Here is an 11,399-nt window from a genome sequence, read left to right as displayed (position 1 = left end):
TGCGAAAAGAAATTTGAAAAGTAAAGATACCATCATGTACATGAATTATTTATTATTATAATAGGGACAATATCCATCATATTTAAGGAAGTTGAAACCTTAAGTTTTGAAAATTGAAATCTATCATTTTATTCACATCGTCTGATAAGTGTAAACATTACATAATAATGACAACAGAAATAACTAAATATATTGGACTGACCATTGCCAACAGACACACAAACCACTTTGTCATAATAGTGGATTTGGTACTACAGCACATAATGTTGTTGGGTTAAACAAGTTTAAGGTGTGCACAAATCTAGACATCATTTACCATTTGTTTTAAAAGTTAAATCCATAATGAAAAAAAAACCTGCAACATGCAGCTTTCAGCAGTATAACTATAACAATATGAACATGGACATAAAAGATGGCTATTTCTTTGAAAGCAGGGTCAAAATATGTACCATTAGTAGATTTAGTATGCCAATATGATTGCTAATGAGACAGCTATCCAACATGGTTTAAATGAAGTTGATATTTTTTAAAGCAGAACAAACTTCAATAATGAGCAAAACACTCAACCATATAGTTGGCTATAAATGGCCATGACAAAATATGTTTGCTGCAACAGGAAGTTACTTAAAAGTGATCCACAGCAAGTTGTTGTCAAAATTCTGCCAGGCCTCACAGTGTTGAATCTAGCACTGAATTTTGAGAGGATTGTTTACTAGTAATGGCATTTATAGTCCTGTAGTAAATCGATGTACATACTGATTTGGTAAATTTAAAAAAAATAAAATCATAAAAAGTGCCCATAAACACCAAAACTTTGAAAAGCCAATGATGCATTCATCAATATTTTAAGTTACGGTAGATATCCAAAATGTGAGCTTGTCTTTTGAGTTGTATCTTTTAATTTTTTTTTTAAGAATTCAGGGATTTATTTGCTTAGGGAATAACCAATTAACTTCAAGTGGGGGTTATGGTTTTATTTCTTAGCAAGAAAAAAAATATTTATTTTTTCAACTTAACTGATTGATCAGATTATTTTTTTTATCATTTCAAAAGGATCAGAATATTTAAAAAAAAAAAACATTTTCCATAGAATTTTGTTTAAACAGTTACATGTTAATTTAATTATTCCAATTTTATCAAGAGGAAACTTTAATAGACAAGACAAGACAAGACAATATTTTATTTGAGTCTCACCTCTTCTAAAACGTTAACATAATATTACATTTTAAATATTACAATATAAAACACTTTAGAGCCACTCTAAAAAGAGTTATGAGAGACTATAAAAAAAATGGTATATACATGTACATATATATATATACATACATAAAACACAAAACATAAAACAAATTAAAAGTATACAAATGTTAAGAATAACATAAAACAACATTTTTTTTCAGTAAAATATTATAGCAGATTTTGGCCGTATATGAAGGGTCAATGGCTTTGTTTCTTTTTTGCTGTGAAAAATAAAATTAATATGAACAGAACAGGTCAATGCAAGCTAAAAATAACTAACTGTGCAAATAAAAATTCATAATGATACCTTTAATTAATATGATATAATTTTTCATGTTTAAAATAGCTAATTTCATTCTTCATATTGTATACTTTTGATTTTGTATATTCATTCTTTGCATTAAAATTTAAAAAAAAATCTCCTCTATGTTAAACCTACTGTCAGGAACAAACTCCCACAAAAAAATAAAACTTATTTCTGTTCGTTGTAGTTTATCTACTACAATTTGTATTTTTGGTTATTAACTAAACTATTAAAATTTTGCAACATACTTGAACTTTTTATTATGCATTTATAAATCAACATTAAATGTCTTCTGTCAGTATCTTTATTGAAAGTTATTCTAAGGACAACTTTAATCGGAGATACTAAAAATTTAGGCTAAATAAGTTCATAAATCAAAATACCATAAACCGGTCTCCTTAGGGATGTAAACAATATGGCGACTAAAGCAAGTGCTTTTACGTTCAGCACGTATAAAAACGGTAAGTTTGTATATTTTAGCTTAAAATATGACTATATGTTTGTTATGATCACATGGCAGACATTCGAAAATAAATTTGTTATGCGCTTGAGACCTGTTAGAATTCAAAAAGGAGTACTAAGAGGATAATAAAAACTTTTTTTTTTTATGGTTCATCACAAGAAATTTACAAAATGACTGTATTTACACCACATATCTATTCTTTCAGTTCAGACCAACTATGAACATCAGAGTACAATAAAGTTTGCATGACTTTCCTAAGCTTAAAAAAATGCATTTATGTACATGTAAATTTTGAGAACTTTCCAATGCTTTCGGGTCGAATGGCCCAAGTTGATCCTGACCCATGTCGATCAATCCCATATGTAAAGTTGATCTGGTCCCAATAAAAAATATATTTACAAGGAATAAAAATGAAGATACATAATTGTAATTTATAAATGTTTATGATTTTTATTTTTAATGTAAAAGGTGTACAATAAATAAAAGTGGGTCATCAGATGCAAAAAGCTTCAATTTTGCTGATTTTTCATCTTTTCTCTTGACCCAGAAGACCCAGGGATGCTGGTAGAGGTATCCATCTGTAGCCTGCATGTAGAGTGGACCCTTGTTAACAAATTGACCCCAACAGTTGTTAGGTCGGAGTGAATCTGATCTTGTTTCAGCGGTCTACAGAAGGTCATTTGGACCAAAAATACTGATTTTCACGATTTTTGCCAATTTTTGACTTCAAATGGACCCAAAACCGGAAGTAGTCGTTTCCTACATGTATGCATTTTTCAATAATAAAAACGATCATTAGTTATATATGGGTTTGCACTATTTTTGCAAGTTTTATGCCTCTGAACTTCCTGTGTAAGATACAAATGTGAAGCCCACCCCTCCAGAAAGCCAAGTTTTAGCCAATTTCAATTTTCCAAGTCCGTATTTGTGCTCAAAATGCTTCTTATTCATGAGAAACATGAATATTGATAGCATCAGGTTGACGGAACATAACTTTTAAAATACGTATCATAAAGTGGACTTCTAAAGGTATGGAACGCAATTGGAGCCAAATAACGTTTATTTGGGTACGCCCGTCATATGACGGTCACCGCATGGTGTTAAACTTTGAATTGAATTGAATTGGTAAAATAATTCAAAAAGGCCTTTGAAAAATATTTTCTTGCGATGAGTATAAAACAATTAGAACACCATGACATTTAAAGTTATCATGGAAACTCCAAAATCAATACATTTTATTCATATAATATTATAGGGCTGGATAGACTTGGGACAGGATCGATCTGGGCCGGATAGACTCAAATTGAGCTGGATTGATTTGGGGCCGGAATGACCTGTTACCCTTTCCAATCTCCTGTATTTTTTTTTATATTTGTTCCACTACTATCAAGGTTTCGGGTACACAGGTAAACATATGTGGAACAAGGTCTGTCAATGCATGCACCCAATTTTAAAATGTAATCATGTCCTGCAAAATATATGTACACACCATACCAGTATTATGTACAGGGGGTTCAAACAGCACAGAACTTTTTCTTCTACAGTTTAAATTATGACTTAGTTAACCTGTATATTTTTACTTTTTAACATTTAAAGGAGATCCACAAGATGATGATGACAGACCAAATGCTATGGGCAAATCACCACTTGGTTTAGCATGTACATATGGGCAGTTAGAAGAGGTTGAAAAACAACTTAAAGTAAGAATTTTACATCATGCATGATGCATATCATGTGAATATCAAATAAGCAACTGTCTTTAAATCAAAGAATTAAGACCAAATCATTGATATTGGCTAAAGAAAAACACAAGTTATAACTTATCATCCAAGGCAAAACTATTATAACCATCATGGACCATGCATATACATTTGTAACAAACATACCAAACTCCAAGGAAATTTCAGAAACTGTATTGTTAATAAATTAAATGGCAAAAGAAAAAGCTTAAACACATCAAACGTACTATATGGAAACCAACTATCATATTCCTGAGTCCTGAAAAGTCTTATCCATGACAAGTTGCCCCACTTGTTAAATTTTTCCTCTTATAAATCAAATTGGTATCCACAAAAAAAAATCATTCCACAATATGTCTAATCAAAACCAAGGATCTTCTACCAGTGAGAATTTATTTGATATCCCATTATTTCAGGCAGGAGGTAATCCTTTAGATAAGAGTGTAAATGGTAGAACAGCTCTTCATGATGTGGTAGTTGGAGGATATAAAGACTGCTTAAAACTCTTGTTAGACTACACAGCAGAGGTCAATATTAGGGACAGGGATGGAATGACACCAGGGCATGTGGCAGCTTTTAATGGAGAACTTGGATGTATAAAAATTTTACAGGACAGAGGTAAAAATAGCTGTTGTTAAAATATAATGATTGAAATTTTGAAGATTTTTTATGAAATTGTTTAATACATGTGACATTTCATGATACATTTTTTCTTTTAAATCTGTTAAATTATCAATTCCTTGATAATACACCTAAGTTATCAAACATTTAAATTATGTTTATCAAGACTACATTTTTTTTTCTATGAATAACATTTCAATCTGTTTGTAAATATAAGAAATTTAAACTATTTTGTAGGGGGTAGTTTAGTATCAGAAGATAGGAAGGGTAGACAAATAGCCCACTATGCTTCCATGAGAAACCATAAAAAGATTCTACAGTATTTATTTGATCAGAGAGTAGACTTAGATTGTCGTTGTCATCTAGATAAAACTCCAGTACATTATGCTGCCCAACATGGTGGTATGTATTAATTGACATTTCATATACAAAAAAAGTCATGCCATATGCTTTCAGAAATGTCATAGACAATATGGATATGTTATTTAATCTCTATACTTTTTGATGGGTTTATTGTCCTTCAAGACTTATTGGACTTACAATTAACTTAAAAGGTAAAGGCTAACCAAGTATATCTTATATTTCTTTTCTAATATTTCGAGATTATTGAGAGTTTTACATATATAAGGGAGTAACTAATCATATGTTGGTAGAAAGCAAAACATTAAGGGAAATTTATTTCTTATTTCAATTAATGTAGACCCATTTAATATATGTATGGCTAGATTTAAAAAAAAAATAGAAAATGAATTAGTCATAAAATCTGATTAAAAGATTAAACAGTTTGTGACCTGCTTAACAAATAATGTTTTTATTAAAGGACTGTTATACACAATTCATAATATTCATGATATTTAGAAATTAACAAATAATTTAGTCATCAGAATGTTCTTTTTGCAAAACATTTTGTCAGAGATTTATTCTTTTCGTTTCTAGCCTTGGACTCAGTGATTTTATTAGTCCAGAGAGATTGTGATATCACTATAGCAGATAATAACGGATACTTGCCAGCCCACCATGCTGCTAAACATAACAAAGTAGACTGCTTACGGTTCTTAGTTAAGCAGGGAACACCATTAGAGGCTACACAATCTGATGGAAAAAGTCTTGCACATGTGGTAAGTCAAACATTTAAATAAATACAACCTAATGATGAAATACAAAAATAGGAAGATGTGGTGTGATTGCAAATGAGACAACTATCCACCAAAGTCTCGCATATCTGATTTAAGTCAGATAAACAGAGAACAGTCTGGCTTAAATCACATAGCTAAATTTAACAAACAGTTAACATTGACAAAAGATGCACAATCTGATGGTATTAAAAGTATATGGCACACATATGTAAATTAACAAAAATACTTAAACTCCCAACAACAAAAATTCAAACCCGAAATTCCAGTATCAAATGACAAAATTAAAAGCACAAAAACTTTCATATTCCTGACTATGCATGTTCTTATTTAAAATCAATAAAAAATAAAGAATGGACCATGCTAAATATAATCTGAAGGGAAAAGTGTGCCACATATGGTATTTACTTATGGTCTTGTATTAATAAGGTTATCTGTTCATTGATTGTTTAGTGGCAAACATTTTTTTTGCATATTCTACCAAGGATGAAAACCACTTATATGCAATAATCAGTTAGATTTTGATAATTTGTTTGAGGTGGGAAGGCATCCACCATTTTCCCAGCACAGGATCACCGTAAGAATTAATTATGTTAATATGGGAAGTAACTCTCATGCAATTTGTATTACATTATATGAAGTGAGTTAAAACTGCATATATATGTCCACATTTCATATATATTTATGTTGAGGTTATTGTACATTGTAGTTTAAGAAATATGTATCTTTTACATTTTTTACAGGCAGCCCAGTTTGGAGCATTAGATGTTGTTCATTGGTTGTTTGATAAAGGAGCAAACCCAAATCAGCAAGATCGTAAGTATTCATAGTGATCAAAAGTAACTACCATTATCGCTATTTTACAATATTTTTCATTGATCTTACTGACTTATTATTTCCTTTCTCAGAAAAGTAGAGTGATATGAAAATAATCACTAGAGACTAAGGGCCCGCATGCTGTTGTCAATGAAATTAACAATGTCATCATAGGTAAAATTGCGATAAACAGATTATCATTTGTCATTGCAACTCGCTAGATTTTGTCACTTTTGCCGTAGCAAGAAAATCCATCCTATTGAGATGTTTAAACAATAATAAATATTCAATTGCCATCCTTTAAGTCTATTGCATAAAAACATTTACAAAATTTGATCAAATAGTAGCGACTTTCGTCAATTCATTTGGATTTTCCCCTCTTCTTTATCTGATCACTTTCATGACAATATACGTTATGTAAATATTGGAAGTGTTTTCATTTCTCTCAGCTTAAATTTTTTAAAAGGTTGTAAATAATATTATATAGTAATAAAAGTTACTTTTAAAATTTTTACAAACAGCTGTGAACCCAAACTTCAGGTAAATCTTTAGTGCTAGAGTGGATACCACAGGTATTTGGGGTTGTTATGATAAAAAAAAAACAACACACAAAATGTGAAAGCAGTGAGCTAAAACTTAATTGAGGGTTACTGCTCACAAGGAAGCTACTAAACCAAGAGTTCCAAATGGTGAAGTTGAAATCATCCCTTCGTAAATTTTACGGACGCCATCACAAGTTGGTTGACCGTTATGGAATAACCGTTTCACAAATGATATCGGATATGTTCCTTACGTCGTAACTACAATCCCCTTCCCTTTCATAAATTTGACCTACCGAATTAGACTATTTACCGGATTTGTAATCACATAAGCAACACGACGGTTGCCGCATGTGGAGCAGGATCTGCTTACCCTTTTGGAGCACCTGAGATCACCCCTAGTTTTTGGTGGGGTTCGTGTTGATTATTCTTTAGTTTTCTATGTTGTGTCATGTGTACTATTGTTTTTCTGTTTGTCTTTTTCATTTTTAGCCATTATGCGTTGTCAGTTTGTTTTAGATTTACGAGTTTGACTGTCCCTTTGGTATCTTTCGTCCCTATTTTAATTCAATTTGATCAAATGTTTTAAGTGTGCCAAAATTACAAATAGCAATATTTTATTAATTTTGATTATTTTTCTTATAGATTTTGGTAATACACCTGGTCACTATGCCTGTGAAGGAGGAAAACCTGAATGTTTAAGTTGTTACATATTTCATGGAGGTGAAATAGACATACAGAACATAAAAGGAGACACACCCCTGGATTCTGCTAAAAAATCTGGCCATCCGTTACTTATGGAGAAAGCATGTAAGATATAATTAATGTGCAGGAATTTCGGGATAAAAAATTGTCTGAAATGGGTTATCGACTAAAAATATAATTAAGAAAAAATATCTATATAGCTTATTTTGAGATTCTATAATTAGAACAGTATCTTGTAACGTTGTTTTTCCTAAATATTTATTCTGTTGGGCAATTTTGTTCTAAAATGCAAATAAGGAGATGTGGTATAATTGCCAACTTTCCATTGCTTATGTCTTATCTCAGGATGACTTGAATGAAAGCAAATGAACCTAATTTCATTTGCACTTTGATACAAAGAAATAATTACATTGAGACAGGCAAATTGGATAAAACATAACTTTCAGCAAAATACAAAACAAAACTTGAGCTCAGAAAATCATTTAAAAACCTTCCCCTACACCCCTTCCCCTTTGGAATAAAAGAAAGCAAAGGGGAATCCAAAATAAACGTTTGACACTAAGAAATTGTTTATAAAAAGTTCAAAAGGATCTAAAGATATGTATATTGTTTTAAATAAAAATGGAAGTGTTCCCACTAGTCAGTTAAAATGGACTGAAATTTTTGGCTTTGATCAAAATCATTGGAAAAAAATTTATAAACTGCCATTTGTTGTCACAAATAATACTAAGTTACAGTGGCTACAGTATAGATTCAATCATCGAATCTTAGCTACAAACAAATTTCTTTATAAAATTAAGATTTATGATAATCCAAATTGTACTTTTTGTAATAGAGAAATTGAAACATTAGAACATTTATTTTGGGAATGTGAACATACACAATTATTATTATAAAAGATTGAAAATTGGTTTCTGACCAATGGAATTAGTGTACTTTTTACACAAGAAGTTTTTTTGTTTGGTAACTCTGCAAAAATATCAAAAGGCAATGCAGAAAATACTATTTTTCTTACCATAAAGCAATATATTTATAATTCTAGATGTTTTAAAAAAAATCTTACATTAAACTCAGTAAAAAAAAGATTAAATATGTGTATGCAATGGAAAAAAATATTGCTATGAAAAACAAATGTGAACATCATTTTTTCAGAGAATGGAATGTTTTTGATATATTACTTAGTTAAATACAAAAATGTATATACTTTACATTCAATATTATACATGTTATAAATGAAAATGCTGTATTTACTATACTAAAATAGAATTCAATTTCTAGATGAATTATATTGAAAACTCATCACACTATTCTCTCTCACTCTCTTTCTCTTTCTCTCTCTCTCTCTCTCTCTCCCTCTCTCTCTCCGGTGTTCAAACTGCTTTACTCTATATCTTATATTTGTATTAAAAAAAAAAAAAAAAAAAAAAATGCTTCCTAATAGACAGTTGTATTGATTAGATAATATCTATAGATTTATATATTATATATTGCTATTATATTTGTGTATATTATGTTGTAAATTGGAAGTTATAAATAATAAAAATTAAAAAAAAAGAAATTGTTTATAATAAAAAGTTCCTGATATAATCATTAATTACGACAGTTACAAATGAAGCGATACATTTTAATATTTCCAGGTAAAGTACTGTATAGAATCCACAAATGATCCTTCATATGCATGTTCAAGCAAGCATTGTAAGTTGTAATTTTATCTATTTTTGTCCAGTGACAAGAGAGAAGCCCTGTGATACCTGTTATAAGAAACATAAGAAAGTAGAATGGGATAGATCACATCCTCTGGCTCCAGTAGAGAGACAACTGACCACAGCAAAATCTGTAGCCTATAAAAATCCTGTTCCAAACCAAGAGTAAGTGTTAAAATGCAGTATACTTACGTGTTCTCTCATATATTGTGTTTTAATTATTATTAATGGCATATCAATTTTGGTTGATTTCTTGAATATATCTTCAAAATATGTTAGTCTGGAGCTGGCATGTCAGTTAACTGCTAGTAGTCTGTTGTTATTTATGCATTATTGTCATTTGTTTATTTTCTTTGGTTACATCTTCTGACATCAGACTCGGACTTCTCTTGAACTGAATTTTAATGTGCGTATTGTTATGCTTTTACTTTTCTACATTGGTTAGAGGTATAGGGGGAGGGTTGAGATCTCACAAACATGTTTAACCCCGCCGCATTTTTGCGCCTGTCCCAAGTCAGGAGCCTCTGGCCTTTGTTAGTCTTGTATTATTTAAATTTTAGTTTCTTGTGTACAATTTGGAAAATAGTATGGCGTTCATTATCACTGAACTAGTATATATTTGTTTAGGGGCCAGCTGAAGGACGCCTCCGGGTGCAGGAATTTCTCGCTACATTGAAGACCTGTTGGTGACCTTCTGCTGTTGTGTTTTTTTATTTTGGTCGGGTTGTTGTCTCTTTGACACATTCCCCATTTCAATTCTCAATTTTATTTGATTGATACAATTTGTGCAAGAGTTACTTCCCATTAGTTTAGTTGCCATGTTGGAGGTCTAAGTGTACAAATCTTTCATAAATTAGCCTTATTTAACTTGTTACACTGACGTCAAGACTTAGGAATCTGTTGTTTTCTGAACAATTTGAATTTCTTTTAGCCTAATGCTCTCGCTTGATTCAATCTTATAAGGGTATTTTATTCAAATTCTTAGTATGGCATGTTTTAATTTGTTTCGTCAAATAGGAAAATCAACCATTTGTTTTGATGAAAAAGGCCAGTATATGAGCTTCAGCAGTATTTTATTATATTTAATCATTTTTAGGATGGAAGGAATTGTACAATTATCTTATGATTTTTCAAATAGTGCATTTTATTTAAATGTTCCTATATAAGTTCTTTTATTTATTATTTCAAGTTAAAACAATATTTTCTATTAATTAGGAGAGAACCTACACAGCTACAGATCAACTTAAAGAAAAGGGAGAAAAGATTAGAGAAGTTGCTACCAAAAAAGACAGGTCCAGAACGTGATGTGGGAGCCAAGTATTTTGGAGAATTTTTAGATCCACTTGATGTGTTCGCTTATAAATCAACAGAGGATGCCATAAGATTTTAACCTATGATTCATACATCTTTCCACAGGCTCCAAAACTTCATCTTTAGACATCCTTTTTATAGCATGCATGATTCAAAACAGAATATGAAGAAAAATAGTTTACTGGCATGTTGCAAGTGTCTACTTATAAAAGGAAATAATATACTATTAATCAATTAGTTTCTGTTATTTGTACCTAGAATGAAAGGAGAGATCATCATTGCTGTAATATTGACTGTCTATCTACTGAAATCTATTAATTCCTGTTATCTGTACCTAGAAAACGATAATATAGTGACTATTTTGTGTACATTTTGCATGTTAATGAGTGTTGATCACAATTTGTTGTGAATGTTCACAGTACAATGTGGTAAATTGTTTAACTTCATGGAGGAACCTTACTAGAGTGTGGCGCTCATTTTCGCCATGGACACAATTTCGCCGTTTTATGATTTTGAGGTGTAAAACCTTCAAAGGATGGTTGAAATGGAATAAATATGCTGTTGAATTATATTTTTATAACAAATATGATTATTTTTGAAAATGAGACTAAATTTTGGCACTTACGGCAAAGGACCGAAAAATGGACAACGATTTTCACACAATTTCCTGAATGACAAAAACGATTTCAAAGAAGCATTCCTTAGTAATTCTCTGACTGATTGCCCTAAATTTCAGTTTTTTACACCTTTCAAATGTCTGCTATTCGTCTATAATGAATTTTATTTGATAAATATTATTTAAAGCTGAAGTTATTTGGTTTTAAAT

General features: G+C 30.6%; 1 protein-coding gene across 1 annotated transcript; it reads left to right on the top strand.

The window, feature by feature from the left end:
• Positions 1-1,871: 1,871 nt before the first annotated feature.
• On the top strand, positions 1,872-11,050 carry LOC134685313 (serine/threonine-protein phosphatase 6 regulatory ankyrin repeat subunit B-like). Its single transcript, XM_063544971.1, has 9 exons — positions 1,872-2,004; positions 3,603-3,706; positions 4,162-4,363; positions 4,604-4,768; positions 5,303-5,484; positions 6,243-6,315; positions 7,500-7,664; positions 9,286-9,427; positions 10,478-11,050. Exons 1-9 carry the CDS (start codon positions 1,959-1,961, stop codon positions 10,650-10,652), a joined length of 1,254 nt encoding a protein of 417 aa, XP_063401041.1. The 5' UTR covers positions 1,872-1,958; the 3' UTR covers positions 10,653-11,050.
• The last annotated feature ends 349 nt before the right edge of the window (positions 11,051-11,399 follow it).

Source organism: Mytilus trossulus, chromosome 9 (assembly GCF_036588685.1).
Source record: "Mytilus trossulus isolate FHL-02 chromosome 9, PNRI_Mtr1.1.1.hap1, whole genome shotgun sequence".
NCBI classification, from domain to species: Eukaryota; Metazoa; Mollusca; class Bivalvia; order Mytilida; family Mytilidae; genus Mytilus; species Mytilus trossulus.
Note: the sequence above shows the minus strand (reverse complement) of the source record. Positions and strands in the feature narration are given on the sequence as shown.